Source organism: Lepisma saccharinum, chromosome 2 (assembly GCF_977018435.1).
Source record: "Lepisma saccharinum chromosome 2, izLepSacc3.1, whole genome shotgun sequence".
NCBI lineage: Eukaryota > Metazoa > Arthropoda > Insecta > Zygentoma > Lepismatidae > Lepisma > Lepisma saccharinum.
In genome coordinates this window covers 93,776,693-93,798,187 of record NC_139230.1, presented here as the reverse complement: position 1 = coordinate 93,798,187, position 21,495 = coordinate 93,776,693, and the positions used below count along the sequence as shown (strand labels likewise).

Genomic DNA, 21,495 nt, shown 5'->3' with positions numbered 1-21,495 from the left:
ATGGTTGCACACACCACAATTCTCGCATCATTTATATTAACTTACCAAATTCATTCACACATCTGGCTCAGAAACCTGCATTGAACTTCCATACACAGCTTCATCATCAGGGCTATGATTTACATGAACGCATATTTTCTGTTAGGGTATTTTCAGTAACAGTTCATATCTTTGCAAGACACAAGCTTGAGAGTCAAAATAAATGAAACTTTTACGTTTCATATTTTGTTTGAAATTGCATGATTTCTCCTGCATACCCAGGGAAAACCAAAGAACTTCAGAAGCACAATTTTATCTTGTCAGGAAGTTTCGGCATCGTGAAAAAGACCATTTAGGAGTTGCACCATGCAAGGGAAAATGGTAGATTTTATGAAAAATAAACTGTACTCTGTATTGGCAAATAACCCAGGCTACCAATAATGTGCAATAAAAGTGCTGTGGTGAGTGGTGTAAAAAGTACCCAGTTAGAATCAAGAGGTATCCTCCAGCAGATATTGTAAATTTAAAACATGCTCCAATCACTTCTTGCGATGCAGAAAAAAATTTCAGTTCAATCCATACAAGTCAATGTTAAGGGACAATCAATGAGTGTTTCTTCTCGTGACTTCAGACGGAGTTTTGTAAAGCCAGTCTCACACGGCGGTTAGGTACGTCCTTACTTCACCATCGACTTCTAGCTTCCTTACTTAATGATCGTGTGAGAGCTTTCTCTTATTCAGTTCCCGCCAGAATTAGAAACCGTCTCTAAATCCATCGTTAATACCATAGACCTACCAATCAGAATTGAGGAGCACACTGGCCAGCTGAAGTAGGGCGTAGAAGAAGAAGAAAGACAATAGATGTTCGACTGTTTATTCAAAGCAGCTTAAAGAAGGAAAAGATACGAACAATAGAGCTATATGAATAATTGGGGCGAATATTTTATTTGTTGAGTGAGGTGAAGAGTCTATTAATTATTATTGTTTTAAATAAATAGTTCGTATGTCTAAATTTCCTACTGTGATACTGTTATTTTACTTTCACAACCGACGCGAATGCTATTTTGAAGTAAACACTCAACAGCCACAAATAGACTGTGCTGCGTGTAGCACCGCAGTATATAAATCTGCTCTAGTGTTGTAATGATATATAAATTATGAATTGTAATTAGTTCTTCATGGATTTCAAAGTAAGTATTTTAGGAGCAAAGAAGTGTCAATGAAACATTGTAACTTAATGTAAACACCACAATTTTCGCAATTTGAATGTTGTGAAGTTTATGGAATTTAATTGACTAATTCGTATTGAGGGATATATTTCAAAACAGTAAGAGAAGGGTTTCATTAGAATATACAACTTCTATCGTAATATACGGGTAATGCAACTTTATGTAGTGTGTCCGTAAAGTGGTATATCAACTTGAAATAGCATATGACATTCACTGCCACGGGTTACATGTGCTGTATTTTTCAACAGTGCCAATGTTATTCTCTTATTCTTTTAATAGAAAACATTATTTTCCCTTATCTTCAGCAGTTATTAGCAATTAGCATCTAAACTTGCGAAGTGGTATACCGTGTTTATGCAGTCACCATTTTTACAGATGCTATTTTAAGGATCGTGTGAGACCATGGCCGTAGACAGGAAAAATTTTCGGGGGCGGTTCACTCATAATTGTTCCCATGGGTGTCGCAAGAAATTTGAATAATAGAAATAACAACAATAATGATTATTAATTAATAATAATTAAAAATTTTATAATAAATAACTAATTGATTCCAAAAGTATTATTATTGCTGTCCTTATATCCTTGAGGAGACTTTTCTACTCTATCCATCAGAAGTGTGAATATGCAGCTCAACTGTTTTTATTTATTTATTTTACGTTTCATGTAGTGTATACTGAAATCAGTGCCGGATCTACAAATCTTGGGCCTCCCCGCAAAATATTACCAAATGCCCCCTCTACTTACCTACCTTTACACCCCCTCCCCCACATATATATAGTATAGACACACACATACATACACACATATGATGTGTGTGTGTGTAATTCTTGATCTCATGTTGACAAAGTCAAGAGCCTAGAGGGTGATTCAAAAGTCCCTTAACACCTCCTATAAAAAGAACTCAATTTTTTTTTTAAATGGGAAGGGGGTGATGTGATTATGACACTGTTCTCTCACACCTGGAAAATGATACATTTGTTACAATCATGCAGTCGTAACTTTTTCTGATTAAAGATAGGTTGAAGAAACCTTCACCATTTCATTTCTCGTGAAATTCTAGCCTGATTTGATTCCAGTCTGACTGCCACGCGCAAAATCTGGGGTGGGTGATCTAAGGTCGGATTTTTTCCTGCTTGGTCCTCGCATGAAGTAGCTCTAGGGTCCTCCCAGCCTCAAATCAAATTATACCGGGGGACGTAAAGACGGCCGCAGCGTGATGCTGATCACATCACCTCCAAGATGGCCGACATCGAAAATATGAGGGGCCCTACCCTCCCATACCCTAAATGTGTCTTCATGGCACGGTGCCATGCACAGGGAACTTTAACTTTACCTTTATATATAATATTCGTTTCTGTACCCCTGAGTAACTAAGTTTATTTTTTACATACACATATACGAACCCTATACTACGTCAATGGAGGAGGCCCCATAAAGGCTTAATTTTCTCCGCCCCCGCACTGTGGGGTTTTGCGGCTTGTAGATCCGGCACTGACTGAAATGTACAGTTTTTAATTTTTGTTATTAAATTTTGGATACCCCAAGAAAAAGCTTTAAAAGTAGGAGAGAAATTTTAGTCATAAAGTTTATGTTGTTTGACCATTCACATAAAAATTAATATTTGGAATTTTGAAAACTGTGGAAACCAGTTATGCTTTGGATTAAATGGTACAACATAACCTGGTGCCTGTACTGTAACCTCAATTTTTCGATCTAACGCCGTTTCTCTTTGGTTATTCTGTTCGAATAGTAACTAACTGGACTTTATTTCCGTTATTAACAATAAAACTAAGGAACGTTCTGCTATTTTGTAACTTGCAATAAACGATGTCAATTCGAGAGGAGGGGGGTTCTATAGACTACTTCGATCCCACTTTCCGACGCTCATATTGTTCCTATACTTACCAAACAGCATTATATACAAGCACTATGCACTATATAAGTATGTACTTTATAGGACCGCATATAGGTTAAATATATGTACTATATCGACCGCTGGGTGAAGGGTAGTGGATGTAATGCACTACGAAGCTGGATATCCTAGGTTTGAACTCTTATAAAGGGCGATTTAAGCCCTTATCGAACAGGGAATTTAAAAGTTGGAATGGGAATTTTGGGACAATCACAAGGGAATTTTCAGTCTGATCCAGGAACAGCACTGGAAAGAGGACAGCAGAAGTGAAAATGAAGGGGTCGCGGGTGGGCTGCTATTCTGAGAATTAAACCAGTTTCGCTCAAATTTCAGAATTCAAAATGTTTGAAAATTCTAGCTCGATCATTTCAGAATTGTCTCTCTGTTGTATTTATGTGAAACTGCGAATAATTTTTTGAAAATGTGTTACAAATGTTAGTTTCTGAACTCCCATTAATCCAACATGCCAGAAGTTTCGGGGGGGGATCCCTAAAAAACCTCCCTCTAAATACGGCCATGTGCGAGACCCCTCTTGCTGCCTTCGCGAACTGAAGACGTAAAAAATCTTATGGTAGTTTCGAGTCGGAGGTGGGCCGGGAAGTGAGGACCTACTTAACCACTGTGTGAGACTGGCTTAACACATTGCTATGGAACCAGATATATTAACTCCCAAGCTTGGTGATTTTCATACGAACTTTTCAAATTGCCAAAAAAAAATAAAACGGAAAACCTTATTTTAAATATTTTAATTTCCAACAATATATTATCAATTAAAAATTCTTTAACGGTTTTGAAATAGATTTTTAAAAATAAATACATTAATCTGTTGTATCTTCTAATGGAAAAATGACATTTTAACCTACAATATAGAAATAAAAATAATAATATAACTAAAATATAACCAACAATATAGATATAAATATGATTAAATAAAAAGAAATATTGAAGTTTCGGCAAATGGAAATGCATGATTACGAATCTCACTCCAAGCTTGTTTATCCTACCGTTTCAAGTGCACATTTAAAGCACATTTGAAGGAAAAGATCTGTATATATTTGAATTCCGAGCTCTGTTCATCATGCTGCTTCAGGAAATCTATTGGCTGTTTTTGCTCAGTCACACTTCAGAGACCATTTTACCCTGTTACCTCACTGATTTGCTACATTACAATGCTAACAGAACATTTGCAGTTTTCATTTTAATATTCCCTTGTAAATATCATGCAAGGAGTAACCAATAAATAGCAGTACTTTGCCATCCATTGTTAGCGCAACAGGCAGAGTGGATAAAAATTATTTGTAATAAACAAATCATTTTTGATGTTTTTTTTTAAATTTAAATTAGTTTTATATTGGATTTCTTAATTATTGTTTTTTAAAACACGATTAAAATTGCTTGTATGTTTTTCGGCACCGTACATATAAATACAATCTTTTTCATAGAAAGGCACTTTCTGGTAAACCGCTCTGTAAAATATTTGAAAAGTTTGATTAAAGCAAATAGAAAATTAATGTAAATATACATTTTTCTGTTTCTGATTCTGTACATATGAACCTACTTTGGAAAAGTTTGTTGAGTGTGTTAATGAAACTATAATAATTTCAGTAACTTTTCTTCCAGTGAAACTAAAACATTCTGTATGTATTACATAATTATTAACTTAAATATTTTTAATATTCTTTGTAGCTGAATTTTGGCCATAATTTTTAATGATAGTTTGTAAAATATCAGCTGCCATGATTATTTACAGCTTAATGATAATGACACTATTTATGGTTTAACATGATTAGTGTTTTGTACATTATTCTACACAAACTTTTTGCAATTTTTGCCTATTAATAATTATTGGATTTTAAATCAAGAGAAATTTAAGTGTGTTTACAGTTTACATACTCCTTTCGTATAAGCTTCACCCCATCAGTACATATATTTCCCCCCATGCTTTTCCTATCTTAGAGCCTAATTAACATCATTGAATGATTACAAGATTAATGTAGCTACTTTCAGCAAATGGGATTCTGATATCTACCAGTGGCGGATCCAGAAGTTACAGTTGGGAGGGGCGAATATCAGTAGTGTACCTCACCTCACCAAGAAACCATTCTAGGGTGTTTTGGGAAAACGCAAGTTTACAGCAGATAGTTTGTACGTTTATTATTTTAAAAGCAACCATTACAGACATGATATACACGTTAGATCCTGACTGTTTAGAATCTTTACGCATGACCAATATAAAATTACTTATAATATCGCGAATATCCCCATATTCTTTAATTGGTTCAGTGAGACTTTAAAGAAAGCACCAGAAAATTGTGACTCATTTGCCTTTTCGCAAATACCCTAGAATTCTAACCTATACTTGCCTTTTTATTACATAAACAATACATCATACTGTAAACAGGAACCAATCTGACTTCCATGTTACAGAGATTAAAGCATTGTATTGCAAAAATATGAACCCACGGCTGGAATAGATGGTTATTATTGCATGTTGTTATCATATTTCCTCCCATTGCTACTGTAAACTGATCCGTCACGTGAGGAATAAAGTGAATAAACAAAGAAAACAAAAACCTATTCTATCAAGTGGTCTCGGGTTCGATCCCGTTTTTAAGCATATTGCACAGTGGCTCGGATTCAAATGTAAACTGTAGGTGCAGTTCCGATTGGCCTACTTTGACTATAAAGTCGATTTCAACTTTAAAAAATATTACCGAAGCTGCTAAACTTGGCGATAAAAGACAGAACATTTCAGTCTGCAAAAATATTAGGCTTAACCAAAAACCTGGTAGTTGGGAGGGGCGATCGCCCCTATCGCCCTCCCCGTGGATCCGCGCCTGATATCTACAAATTACTTATGTACATTATTCTATAAATAATTTCTTTGGAGTGATTCAAATCAGTGATTTATTTTTAAAAATCATCCGATTTAAATCTTGATGGATTACAATTGATTAGAATTAAATCGCGATTTAAATCAACCTAATTTAAAACACCTTGGCAAAACATAAGGAAGCTACAGCAAAGGTGGCAATAAACCCCTACAATCAGCTCTATGATTCTATGATTAGGAGACAATGTAAAGTACCAGTTGTGTAACAATAGTTACTAAGCTTGTGGAGTAGTTCTAAAAATTTTCCCATATTCTAAGTTTACAAACCAATTACAATGAGTTTGGTTTGAGTTGGTGTTTTAAGTCCACTTTATGCACAGTAAGGCTAATCGGGACTGGACCTACAGTTTAAAGTGGGATCCGAACCACTATGTGCCTCCATGGGGTATCGAACCCGGGACCCCTTGTGTACGGCCAATTACAATGAAAAAATATGCAAAAATAAGAGATAAAAAAATTATATCCATGCAATTTGTCATTAGCATGTATTAAAGTTAAAATGTAATTCTTTCTCAAATGTTACTCTTTTTATTCATGAATTAATTTCTTTTGTGTGTGTAAAATAAGTATGATAATTCATAATACCATGAAAAGAAAAAGCAATCAACAATACAATAGAATGGGGATGCTAATATTTTTTTCCCCCTAGATATGGTCATCAACATGGCCAAATTTTAATTTGAGTTTTGGAAGGCAGGGATATTATTTTCCTTTATAGTAATAGTACATACAGCAACATTATTTCAAGCTACACTGAGTGACCATGTGCTTTGGAGGTATCTAGATAGACTAATAACATAAAATGTACATATTTTATACATCCAGACAAAATACAATTTCGAATTATTTGTGTAAATGCATATTTTGGAGCTAATGCATAAAACAGATGAAATATTGAAAGATGGTTGTTTACAAAACACTATGGGGTCCCTATCTGCAAATCTAAGCTTTTTGTGTGGCGTAATAGAAAACTTTCACACAACTGCTTTTGTGTTGTAGTTTGTGTGCAGTTGAAAGGAAATTTAACTATATCATGGACGGGCTTACTTAAAGTGCTTTAAATTCTTAAATCTGTTCGGGGAAAAAACACAGGGTACCACAAAATGTGCAAAGTTGTTCAGATTCTGGAGAGTGAACATGTAGGGGAAATTGATGGTGTAAGTGTGCATGATATCCTGTACTTCAAATATATACTGTATATATATGTGTGTCTGAATACGTGTGATATGGAAAGGTCCTTTTCACAATATAAATCATTGTTCAGAGATAATCAGAGTGGACAATTTGGACATGTGCTTCCTTGTATATTGTCATCAATAGAATACAACAAGCAATTAACATCCTGCTGTCACTGGGGAATATCTATTTATTCGAATGAAAATATTCCTTTTACTTCCAGCCACATATTCCACTGTTTCTAGAAAATATATAATTTTTCAGGTTTTTAGCACCTAAAAATCCACTCTAGGCATTGGCATGGAGAATGAAATTTTCAATAAGTAAATAAAAATGTATTACTGACAATTCAGTTATTCTACTTATATAATAGAAAATAATATACATCTAGTAACAACAAAAAAAAAATAACTTTTTGATCCACATTTTATTTTTCTAAGTCAAAAGTGTCCCCTAATTGTATAATCATCCAAATAGACTATCCCATCCCCGTCAACACAAGGGCATGAGCTTTCATGTACAGGGTTTATGGGATAGTGAGAAACATATATTATTTTGACAGGCAGAACCTAAAGCACATGGAATTGCCATCTTAGCAGTATCTGAACCTACTGGCTGCAAATCCACATTCATCAGTTTACCAAAAATATGGCACCAATTTTAAAAAATCCTCACTAATTACAAAATTTTAAGCTAGGAAGCACTTACGTATTACTATGAAATGTTGCACCCCAGGCAAGAGTAGATTTTAAAACCCCTGCACCCAATCACCCTCATTCTTGGGACAAATGTTATTCTACTAGTTTACAAAACTTTTATTATTTACAACTCCTCCACAACCCCATAAGAAATCATAGCAAAACCAATGTTAATAATGTTAGTGCAAATGCTCCCCTACAACATAAGCTTTTGCTTTTTAATTGTAACAATGCGAAGAGAAAATTATCATTCAACAAAAAGTTTGAAATGAACATTTGACACTAATTATATCTCTATACTGCTATGCAACATCAGTGGTGGTTCCTACTTAGGTGGCAAAGTTGTCAAACCACTCTTATTTCTAGACTTACACATATAAATACTAATATTAATTTATACAGAGAATAATAGTTACATAATGTAATCTGTGCTGACAAAGCTTTAATACAAGCAATGTAAGCACTGCTTACACCATTAACATATTATTACATGTATTTAATATTTCTGCCTTTGCAAAAATTTACAGTTACACACTCCCTCAACCACTCTGCTTTTGGCCACTATATGGGAAACCAACATGAAGCAGTGCATAGTGGAAACACTACTAGCATAAACCAGAACCAGTAACCAATTATTTGCTTTCATGAATATGTACACAAGATTGCAATAATAATAATAATAATTCGTTATTAATCCTATTATAAATGAAACAAGTTATTAATATTGTTCTAAATTCCATACAGATAATCTTAAATTACAAACTATCTTAAATTTTGCAAATTGTTAAATGCATCAAAGACATTGGCATTTAGGAGTTTATACACAGAAAGACTAATTGGAACTGGACTTACAGTTTAAAGTTGGATCTGAACCACTATGTGCCTCCACCAGGTATTTAACTAGTTGAGCATTGGGCATTTCCAGGATGGAATATGTGCATCCTGCATCCAGTTTAGTCCTGCTTAAATTACGTCACCAGTGTTGACAACTAGCAAATTATTTATATGGTAATTCAATGTAATTGAATTGTTGTTTTAAGTCCACTTTATGCACAGTAAAGCTAATCGGACCTGGACCTACAATTTTAAGTTAGGATCCGAACCACTATGTGCCTTCACCAGGTATCGAACCTGGAACCCCTTGATTACAAGGCAACGACGCTACCATTGTGTCATCGGGGAGGCCTTGACATTGGAATCATAGAGAGACTTTTTCTGTAAATGGGAACTAATAGTATGATATAATTTCCAATGCTTGAACTATATCTTACATTGAAAATCTGTTGTGAAAGCCCTTCGCACTTGTGTTCAGCAAAAATAATTTGTATACTGGCTTTCAAGTATAATTTGACTTAATGAATGGTAAACCTGACCACAGAGCAACTTGCAGGCACATAGTGCAGGGGATGAGACTGCAGCCTGCTAAATTTTTTTTAAAAAGTTTATGTCCATATCCAAGCAATTTTACTGGTAAATACCTTTCAAGTTGTTTTGAACTTTATACATTAATTAATATGCATCCTTAATATTAAAGAATAATAGTTCGATTCTGTGCAGACTTGTTGTGCCTCCACCAGGTATCGAACCTGGAACCCCTTGATTACAAGGCAACGACGCTACCATTGTGCCATCGGGGAGGCCTTGACATTGGAATCATAGAGAGACTTTTTTTTGTAAATGGGAACTAATAGTATGATATAATTTCCAATGCTTGAACTATATCTTACATTGAAAATCTGTTGTGAAGGCCCTTTGCACTTGTGTTCAGCAAAAATAATTTGTATACTGGCTTTCAAGTATAATTTGACTTAATGAATGGTAAACCTGACCACAGAGCTACTTGCAGGCACATAGTGCAGGGGATGAGACTGCAGCCTGCTAAATTTTCTTTTAAAAGTCTATGTCCATATCCAAGCAATTTTACTGGTAAATACCTTTCAAGTTGTTTTGAACTTTATACATTAATTAATATGCATCCTTAATATTAAAGAATAATAGTTCGATTCTGTGCAGACTTGTTGACAAATATAAAATTAGGATTAAATTAGTTCTCAACCACTGGATCCCTTGCAACTCGGTATAAATAATGCCAGGGCCCAGTAGCAGGCCGCATCCCAGCAGTGAGAAACACTGGCACTAAAATGGAAGCAGAAACTGAAATAGATTGGCCACAAATGGCAAAGTCCATATTTAAAAAATCTGGATTCTTTTTATAATTTTGTTGAAGTCCACTTTTTAAAAGTAAAAAAAAAATGTTTATAGGCTACTTAGGACTGGCCCTACAGTTTAAAATGGGATCCAAATCACTCTGCCTAGATTTTGGATTGATCCTGGGACTCCTTGAATACAAGGTGAAAGCATTACTTGATACCATTGGGGAGGATTTGTGTGTGTGTAAGCCTTCAATCAAAAAGTCGGCTTTTTTTCCCCAACAACTTTGGGCTCTACAGCCTAAATTAAATCTTCATCTCCCTTGAGGTAGCATAACGACCTTAATTTTTAAAAGAGTTATAAGGTAAAGTACACAAATAAGAGACACCAGATTAACTTCTCCATATAGTCTGCCATTAGTCGGCAACTACAGGAACTCAATGCTTGTGCTCTGAAGGTGTCATGGTCTTTGTCTGACGTCAGTTAAAAGTAAACAACAAGAGCATGGTAAATTATTTGCCACATTTTGAATTTTTGTAGCGGTTTCTATTGATGAAAAGAACTGCAGTACAACAAATTTAATCAATTTGCTGACAAAATATTACATATACAAGTAATAGGATAGATTACTAATACAGAAGATTACAATTTTGACCTGGAGCGGCCAATTTATATTAATTCATTGCGTTCCCTAATAAGAGATAGCTAGGGTTTCTATTAAGAGAGAGTATATCTTGCTTAGAACCTTTATCTTATGTATATTTCAAACAAAAACTTAGTTAATAACTGTTAAACATATTAAATTTAATGTATTATTTTCAATTAATGCTCCATTTTCATGAAAAACCTCTTCAATGTAATTATTCATTTCCTCCTGATGTTAAACATAATTTAAACAACCATTCCAAGGATGAAGAATCTGATGTTGATATGGAATTAAATGATTCTAGTGACTCAGAATGTGGAGGAAATGATGATGATGCAGAGTGTTCATTTAGCACTAGGACTTTTTTCAGAGGACAGCAGGGAAGAAATATAATTGAAGACTGTGGTGCTGATGAAGAATCTTTCATTTGTCCTACTTACTCCAAACAAATATCAAATGAAGGGGGTCAGCAAAATAAAGTTAACCCATTATTGCAGTGGCCCCTTCAATTTTAAAATGTTCCTATAATTAAAGTGTAAATGATTTGACAGTGTTATGGATCTGCTCAGTAATGATCATAATTTTTATCTATGTTTACAAATAAATGTAAAAATGCATGTATCCCTTATTTGGAACCCCTTTCTAAAAACACAAATAGTAAAGTAAACACAAAGTATGTTTTAATTGATTGGATTTATTGTACTTCCCTTTCCTGTCACTTCTGACAAATCGCAAAGATGAGGATGAATTGTGACAAGATGAAATTAATGAAAGGACAATCATAAACACATGTGAACTACACAACATGAGTCCCATGGAGGATTATGCTGACTGTGAATCAAGATACCAGACACTCGGTAGTCTGCAAAATGCAGTCCAGGGTGTACTACATGGAAGGAAGGTTGACACTTGGGTGTCCTCAAAAAGGGTCTCCCCTTACACCACAAAGTTTAAGTCCTCAGCTCTAATAGGCTAATCAGGACTCTACTTACAGTTTATACCAGATCCAAACCACTGTCCAATGTGTGTCCACCAGGAAATAAACCTGATACCCATTGATTATGCAGTATATTGTTCTATAGCACTACTTTTACCTTCTTAATCAATGAAGTGTTTATTATGCATAGGGCTTGAAAGTTCATAAAATATCATATATTTTTTTTGAGCCTTGAAAAAATTGCTAGTTCACCATTAATTGAAAACACTGTCAATGGAAAAGCACAATATTATTTTTAACTGAAATGTTTGTCAATGCATTAAATAATTAATTGTGGAAAATTTATTTTTTCTCCAGCAAACATAAAATACTTTGTGTGAAGCCTACTTTAGGTTCCCCTACTGGCCTCTATTATCACTTTAATCTGTGATTTTAAAGTAAAATCAGTCACAATATTAAACAAAGTATATGGAATCTGATGTACACAAAACACAACAGCAGTGGCGAAGAAGCACCATTGCACCATTAGAATATTATCTATTGTACGAAATATTTTATCCTTATTTAGTTTACATCACACTCAATTTCACAGCCACAAACTCCCTCAGCAGCCCGTGGGCAAGCACCAACCACTCTGCTTTCAACCACTGTGTGGCAAAACCAATGCACCCAAAGGATCATGTGGTGAAGTGTGAAATTAAAGCTGAGCATTCTATAGCCTTAGTGCTTCTCGGAAAGCAATTGTTAGCACAAGGAGACATGGCCAGCAGAAACTAATAAACAATGTGTGTGTAATCATCCTACATGTAAACAAGATCAAGGTTGGAACCAACAATATTATAATATATATATATTATAATTATATTAAAGAATTATATTACCGGACAGTAGAAAAATTCAAAATTTTCGGTAACTTCGTAGCATCATCGGTGTGAGGAGAGACGGAACCGGAAGTTGGGGCCCTGCAGAGTTGCCAGGTGCCCATCGAAGAAGAAGAAGCGGTGCGTAGAACGAAAAAAACACTGTTTCGTCACCAGGCTCGTCTGTGGGTGGGTGGGATGGGTCGGGAGGGACAAGGTATGTTGGGAGGGTGGGATGAGGTGGGTTAAGGTAGGGACATTACTGGTTGGCCTTGTTCAGGCCAGGTGAAGTGGTTGCACTCATGGCCGATATATAGGCCCTCTCCCATCTTTTGCGAACAGAAGTGTTGGCTGGTTGGGGTAGGAGATGGATGATCGCTAGCCGGAAGCAGTCATTGAAAGGGATGTTGTGGTGGTTGGTGTGGACGGCGACAGTGAAGTCCAGGTTGTGGGTGGAGGAGCGGTGGTTATTGATGCGGAGGTTGAGGGCAGTAGATGTTTCCCCCAGGTAAAAATCATCACAGATGTTGCAGGTGAGGATGCAGATTAGGTTTGAGGCATGGCAGGTCCCCTTGGGATGGAGGGTAAATTTGCCAGTGGCCGTGTGCACCTGGAGGGTGTGAGAGGTAATGAGGATGGGGCAGGTCTTGCACCTGGAGGCAGTTGCATTTATGGGCAGGAGGGTGTTGGATGTGTGGTGAAGGAGTGTTGTGGACCATGATGTTTGGAGGTTGGGGGCATTTGAAAACCACTTTGGGTTTGTCGGGAAATAAGATTTTGGTTTCAGGATCACTGTGGAGAATTGGGAGAAGGGAGTGTAGTGTGTGCCTGATTTTGTTGAGGTGGGGATGATATTGGGTGATGAGTGCAGGTGGGTTGGTGGCAGCAGGTTTCTTGGTGGTAGTGGTGTGTGAGGCAGCTTGCGATATTTGTTTGGTGACCAGGGTGGAGGGATAACCAGGGTTGACCAGGGCCTGGTGTAGGCGGAGGTTATAATTCTGGCGGGAGGTGGGTGAAGTGTTCAGGTGCTGTCCTCTGAGGGCCAGAGAGAATGGAATGGCTTTTATGGTGTGGAATGGGTGGGAGCTGGAGAAGTGTAGGTATTGCATGTGGTTGGTGGGTTTTATGTGGATGGATGTAGTCAGGTGTTCTCCCTCGATGTGCACGTCCACATCCAGGAAGGTGATCTGGTTGGGGGAGTGCATCCAGGTGAATTTTAGGGAACGGAAGTGGTTAAGTTTGTCCAGGAAAGCTGACAAGGATGGTTCTCCATGTGTCCAGAGCATGAATATGTCGTAGATGAAGCGGAGCCAGAGGAGGGGTTGGGTAGCCAAAAACTCTTGCTGAAGTTTGCCCATGAAGAGGTTTGCATAGGATGGGGCCATTCTGGTACCCATGGCTGTACCTCGGATCTGTAGGAAATTTTGGTTTTCAAAGGTGAAATTGTTACAAGTGAGGACAAGGTGGGCTAGGTGGGTCAGGAAGTTGGTGCTGGAGTTGTGAGGTTTGGGTCCGTTATTGAGGTAGAATTTTATGGAGAGGAGTAATAGCTGTCCCTCTGTGAATTGGGACTCCAAATGCGGTTATTAGAGTGCCCACATATTCTCAATTACAATCATGCAGCGTAAAACGAACAAACGAGTCCCAACATTTTGTCATTTGCCCATATTAAAAAAATAATGCACAAATAAGGGTAATCAATAAATAGGAAATTCCTTATCCCTTTAGTCATATGCAGAACGTTCATTTGTAAGGTGTTTAGTACTTTATGAATAACGTTACCAAGAATTTGACATTAAAGACGATGATTGTGAAGACTATGGATTAATTTTTTTACCATCACTTTATTATAATTTGACAAATCTAGTCTTTTCTTTTGTCTATAAAACTTACTGGGTCAATGAGGCTAGATAAATTTACCCCCTCATGGCATGCCATTGTACTATATGCATTGTTGTACTGAACATCACTTGTCTCCTTTGCCAGTCCACGCTTCACTACTGCACAATGGTATTTTCACATGCTGTCCGACTACTGTATCATGGAAGGTCCACTCTGAAAGGATGTGAATGACGTATGCAGAAAAACCTTGTGGTGCGTTTTATGTAACCTTGTAATAAAAATAAAGATAACTACATTGGCACTGAATTGCTCTTATCCTTTTGCTTCAGTAGCTTAAACCACCAAACAAAGGGTTTTATCAAATTATTAAAATTACTTTCTTGTAATTTATTTTAAAAAACCAAGCTTTCATTTTCAGAGCGAAAATTATATTTAGGTCATTTTTGACCATCTTAGGCCATTTTTAAATAATTTTAAGCTCATTCTAAAGATAATTTTTAGGTCATCAACTTACAAGCCCTAATTATGTATATGCATTAGCATGTTTGTAATGTCATGTGTTTGCAACAATGATAATCAACTTGTATTCTCTTTCTAAATAGGCTAATTATAATTACATGCGGAGAGATTACCACAGCACACTATGATGGCAGGGGTCCCATGTTGGAATCCCAGCCTAGGCATATGTGTTCTTTGTGAGTGTCCCTTCATCAATTTCATCCTAATCATCATGATTGGCCAAAAGTAGCATTAAAGTGATGCTAAAAAAACTAAAATCAAATTTAGATACTCATATGCCAGATTTACACCTAGCTCTTGTTGATTTGTTGTTGATTTAGTTTATTTTACTTCGCGTTTTGTGCCTCTTGGCTAATTTGCGAAGATGGGGATGAGTGAGTGATGAAATGATGAAATTGATGAATGAACATTCACAAACAACCAAGCCCGACCGGGATTCGAACCCGGGACCCTTGGCGTCGCAGCGCGATGTGCTAACCACTCGGCCACAGGGTCGGGCATTTACACCTAGCATGGAACAATGACTACAGTGATGTAAATTGTCTGATAGAAATTATCGTTAAATATGTTTCAGTTCTTACTTTATATGATGTGAACTGATAAACATTAAGAAAAATCCAACAATGTGAACTTCTAAAGTTTATGAATGTCCGAAGTTAAAACAAGAAAACTGAGTAAGTATAGAAGAAACTAGACTTTATGTGAAATTTATGTAAACTTAACTTATTAACAACATGTTGCCCAAACATGTCACATTTTTTTAGCCCATAAAAAATAAATATTTTTGCATTTTTCAATACAGACTCGTACACATTAGTTATACATGGCAGTTTGTGATAAAAATATTTACATTCCACAAGCATAATGGGGAGGAATTCACCCTTAGTTACTTATACCCACTCCCTCCCTGGTTATAATTTCTAGTCTCAAGGGATATATATATATATTACAACCTGTTAAACTTAGGATAAATGGAAGGAAACAGTAAACACCACACAAAATGAAAATATCAATATGTCTTGCCAGGTCACATATTCACTGAAGAAGAAATGGCATCATACTGCAATGCAGTCAGGAAATAGAAGAAGATAGCAATGGGCATTACACAACAATACACTTTCACCAGATGGTTAGTGAGCAGCTTAATTATGATAGCATGTATAACAAATATGTAGGATCTTTACCAGCTTTTCCGAAGAAATGTGATGGGGGTAGTTGGTGTGGCGGCAATGAAGAATCGAAGTTTTGGATGGATGAGCAGTGGGGGTTATACACCCCCCCCCCCTTTGGCCCAGTATTCCTAAAAAAAAAAAGAATATCGAAGGTAGGAACAGATGGCAAAATGAAGGCTGACTAGCAAAAAAAAAAATGGGAATAACACTTTCCTTTCAAAAATCATGGGCACGCCACTGGTGTCTGTTGATTCTGAGGTTAAGGCAGGTTGAGACTTCGAACAGATACTAAGGTAGAAGATTTAGCTGCCTGTGACAGTGTGAATATGAAAGATCGAGAAAATTAAGAAAATCTTGGACCTTGGTTTGTTGCATTTATGGGGTGGAGACTACAGGGTGCGGGTGGGAGTATTTTGGACCAAAATGTTTCAAAGGTTTGGTAGATGACAGAAACCCACTCTAGAACTATCCAGGAAGACATCCCTAGTGTCAGGATCACTGACAAGGAATAAGTGTTTGATTCTGGTGAGATCCGGGTGATATTGAGTTACTAACACAAGAGAGTTGGTTCAGTTTCTTGTGTGTGGCATGTCCGATTAATGGGAAGCAGCTCTGCCTATTTGTTTGTTTACATGGGTGGGGGTAGCCATGGTTGACTAATGCTGGAGAAAGGCAGCTTGGTGTGGCCAGCTATTGGTAAAGATAGCTTGCCACACCAATCTGCCTTTCCCCATCATCTGGTTATACTGCAGTATGATAACATCTCTTCTTCCTTGAGTAAACAAGTGACAGAACATTAAAGTAAAGAAATTTTAATTTTGTATAATGTATTCACGGTTTTCTTCATTTTTTTATGTATATTCACATTTTTATTCACCCTTCTAGCACTTTCCTTCCCTTTTCTATGTGTATGTTAGAGTGGAGTGACAAAAATCAAAGTTATTTTTTTTCTAAATCAATAGCATGCAAAAGTTACCTCTGGTGTTGCTTAAAATTCCTACATGTATTTTTTTTTTCAATTTCTGAAAATTTCTTCTCCTTCGCCAACTGCATTCAAATTTGGATTAAATTAGGAATTTCTAATTATACATAAAATTTATTTTGAAAAATAGAAATTGTGATAATTGCATCTCCTACTGTCCATAAGCAACCTGTTTAGTTTAGTTTATTTGCATCCAAGGACTACCAGTGTGTACAAATTCCAGTACATGGTAATATAGGACATGTCAATACTTACATTACAATACAATACTACATTAATAGATTTTACAAATACAAAATATATAGCCAAAAATTGTAAAAAAATTGGGTCTTACTCTGGTATTATATCAAAATCACAAAAAAATATAACATGATAAGATATAGAACATTGCAGCCTACTTCTAGGTGATACTAATTATCCACTTTCATTTGACATTTAATTTTACAAGAATAATATGTGATTATACTACATTATGTACATTTGTCTTATGTAAAAGTCGCTTCCATGTATTCAGCTATAGAATAAAAAACATGCTTCAGAAGCATTGATTTTATCTTGTGCTTGAATATCATCAATTTTGGTTCTTTCCTCACATCTTGTGGTAGTTTATTGTAGAGATCTATGGAAGAGTTTAAGGGACCTTTCTTACATAAGTTAAGGCGGCAGTGTTTTATGTGAAGTTTGTCTTTATTTCTTGTGTTTAGGCCATGTATTTCCTCATTTGTGGCAAAGTTGGAATACTTATGAATACTGTAAAATATCTTTGACTTCTGATAAGTTCTTCTGCTTTCCAAAAGTTCTTGAATTCATAGATAAATGGTTGTATTTCAAAACATAGTGTTTAATTTTATTACTTGTAGTATTCACTGCACTTATAGTCATCAGTCACTTTGTTCTCATTTTAGATGATAGATAATTGGCTAAAATGCACACCACAAGATAGCATTACTGTGATGCAAGCAGGTAGGTAGCTGGCATAAGAAAGAGGTGGACATGAATAGGCTGAATCAAATTATTATTCTTAGAATTTTATATTTGGTTTAGTACCATGTGTTAAGTCTGGGATGACCAACTACAGGACCCACGGAACACATGTGGTCCACAACATCTTCTCTGTGACCCTCAAATTATTATTTTTAACCCCTTCTGGATGAGCAAATATAGCCTGTCATACACAACTACCATCCAATAAATTGGGCGGTGGACAAAGACTATCGTTCACTACAAAATTCTTTTAAATAAGTTACGGGCTATAATGCATGTCTCTTGTGCACATGTGTTGCAATCAACTCTTTCAAATTCCAACTGCTAAATGCTGAGTTTTCTTTGTTGCTGAATTTTACTTGTACTCGTGTCAAGTTACATTACACTTTTGTTTATGCTCTTGAAGAATAGCACTGAATAATTTATATACACATTGTGGAATTTTTTTACGAGGATTTAGCTTCGGATTTTGCAGTTAGTGATGATTTTGGTTCTAATAGGAAGTTTTTAGGTTTTTCGGTAAATGTCTTTTATAACGGAGACACATTAAAATCAGATATTTTGTGTTTTGGATGGTTCGTACTTACCAATTGTGTATTGCGGAACATAGTTGAAGGTGCCATTATGCTTTTTACATGAAAATAACTTCGATTTTTTACATTACGAGTAATTCTTTTGGTTCTTTTCTTCCATTGCGGAACATACAATATGGCACGCACAGCTGTAGATCATCGCACGTCGTGCTTGTGTTTTGTCGATTTGGAGTGGGTATGCAGTGTTTCCACCTACTTAACCGAAAAATACCTACTTTCGTGTTCATTATGTCATCACAAACCATTGACGGATAGCCCCATGAACCATTGACGGATAGCCCCACGGACCATTTCCGGCAAGGTTAGCTTAGGTAAGCATACTTAAAAAAAAAAACATTTTCTTGTAAAAAAAAGGCACGTTTGGATACACTGGCGAGACCGCGTGACGTTTGACGCTTGCGCCATCTGCAGGTACATAATGGAAACAACGGCATAATGTTGTCGCTTTGCACAAAATGCAAGTTTATTATATCAAAAGTGCTTATTTCTTGTTGTGCAGCATTCTATGGTGAGAAAATACCTCCACGAACTTTCAAAATGCTACACAAACTCATTTCCGTAAGTAGTTTCTTCTGTAAAAATGAAGAAATGTGTCTCCGATATAACAGACAATTACCGGTTTTTCATTAATTAATTCTATATTATCCATTCAAAATATGTTTTCAGTAACTTTTATAAAACTTTATTATATTTTATAATTATCTCTATATTTAAATCATATATGGTACCAACTACTGTAACCAAATGGAAAAACTAGCAGATTGAGGTATTTTTCAATAAGTACTTATTTCACCCATTATTTTCAAAGTTTCGAGAGTTAAGTCACGCACACTAACCATAAAGCATAACATGGAAATATAAAGATTAGTATTAATGTTATTATTTTACTATTATATAGAGCAATTATCCCAACTAGGCTATCTCACCTACACACTATGGATATTTCCAACTGATTACTTTTTAGAGAGACACATGGAATCTAACTACCACACAGCGCAAAATGAAAGAACACAAGAGAACGTGTAGGCTATATTTTATATACGAAATCCCCACACAGTGACAAATTCTCAGACCTGGTGAAAATAGTTCTAAGTCTAGGTTCACCACCTGGTAGTCAATTTGATTAGAGTACCTGTGACAAACAGTATCATGGCCAGAAAAGATACTGCACCTTATTTGGGTTGTCAGTGCTATATTCCATATTTTCACCTACCTGATGGCTTATTAATTTATATATTTGTTTTTACAAAATGTGATGCAATGAAGGATTAATTCCAATAACTTTACATAATTAAGAATATTTAAAACTAGGCATTTAACATGTCGGTCACAAACCCCAAAAATGTTCAGTGTGTTCACAACATGCTGAAAGAAGTACACTGATAGACTTGGCCTAAGAAGGACTTATTGATGTATAAAACATATGGTCACTATCGATGTACAAGTAGCATATCCACATTAGATACTTCAGATATTATTTTAGAAAAATAAAAGAAAACGGAGGTTGGGTGGACAAACATGACGTAGAACATAGCTTCCTAAGTCAGCATAAAAAAAATAGTGCCGTACGTGTACACGGCTGTAAAATTATTATTACTTTTTTTTTTCAATAACAACGTGTGCGCGTACAAATCGCTATTGCATTCCACTTTTTGCATGGAATATACAAATACTGCCAATTCAAATCCACACATATATATAAAATTATATCCGATGGCTACGTGCAGTTTTCATATTTTGCAATTAATTTGACCCTTTAGTAGATTTTTTTTAAGATACGTTGTCGACGTCCTTGAACAAAATATCTTTTCCATAATATACGTACACTTGTCATGCCATAGGTGCGGGGTGGAGTAACTATGGAAGACGGAAATCAGACTATTATAGCAACCCGGAAACAAATGCACCCGTTAACTGAACAGTGCTGGAAACAAAATTGAGCCAACAACACTACTTACTCTATATGTGGCACGGTGCACTGAAACGTCAAATTATAATTTTGTTCAATTCTGAGTAGACAGGATTGAGTCACGCAAATTTTATTATTTATTTTTTTCACAGTGAAGTTGCTTCTGCTAGCCGAGACATGTCATGTCTCAGACGATATTTTGTTTATGCCTCCCTAGATACCGCCCGGATGTTACAATGTAATTTGTTTACCTTTTTTTTTCTTACGGTATACACGATAAGGATCGGGTGAAAGGGTTTATCATTTTGTTGACATAACATTATTTGTACATATTCTGTTACATATATCAACGGACGTTCAATACGCATCACACATTTCACATTTAATATTTTCCCTCGACTTCGGGTGTCTTGCATCAGGCTACAAATATGAATAAGGAGAAAATAACTATACCTTTCCGAGAGGGCCAGGGCGTGAGTAAATCCCCAGGAAGAACACTTTGTACGTGGATTCCCGACACGCCACACAAGTTCACAACTAACAGGCGCGCACACATACATACAAACACACACAAACATACGCAAACACCACAGCTGCTTCCCCTAGCATTTTGAAGCCAGACTTCCCACGCTTGCGCATAGTTCGCTTACCGCCTTTCCCCTCTTGTATGAGCGTATTGACAAGGTTTAGTCGGGAGGGCCCACTACAGTAAAGGGGTTAGCGGTAGCTCCTCCACACTTTCACGTAAGTTGGTTGTCTACGTCAGAATAAACCGGCTGTGTGGTATGAAACCCGTCAGTTTGCTGTATCCATACATCACGGCTCTCTCCTGCATGTGCACTATGATGGTATGATTGCGAACCGTATGGGAAAAAATACTTTGAACGTGGTAGACCAAGGGTCTTTCTCATTCAATGTTTGTAGAAGCAAATGAATGAATTGTCGAAGGAGGGGAGGGGGCGATGGGAGCTACAACCCCACCTCCTAAATGTGTGAGCAAAAAAGTAAATACAT

At 36.2% G+C, this 21,495-nt stretch overlaps 1 protein-coding gene across 3 annotated transcripts in view; it reads right to left on the bottom strand.

Moving 5' to 3' along the window:
• The window catches only part of siz (Brefeldin-resistant Arf-GEF family protein schizo), a 277,137-nt gene extending 256,018 nt beyond the window's left edge, over positions 1–21,119 (bottom strand). For all 3 annotated transcript variants that reach the window (XM_083117508.1, XM_083117512.1, XM_083117514.1), the window contains exon 1: positions 20,935–21,119. In XM_083117508.1, the coding sequence (XP_082973634.1) occupies positions 20,935–21,059 (125 nt within the window). In that variant the 5' untranslated portion in view covers positions 21,060–21,119. The remainder of the gene's footprint in view (positions 1–20,934) is intronic.
• Between the last annotated feature and the right edge of the window lie 376 nt (positions 21,120–21,495).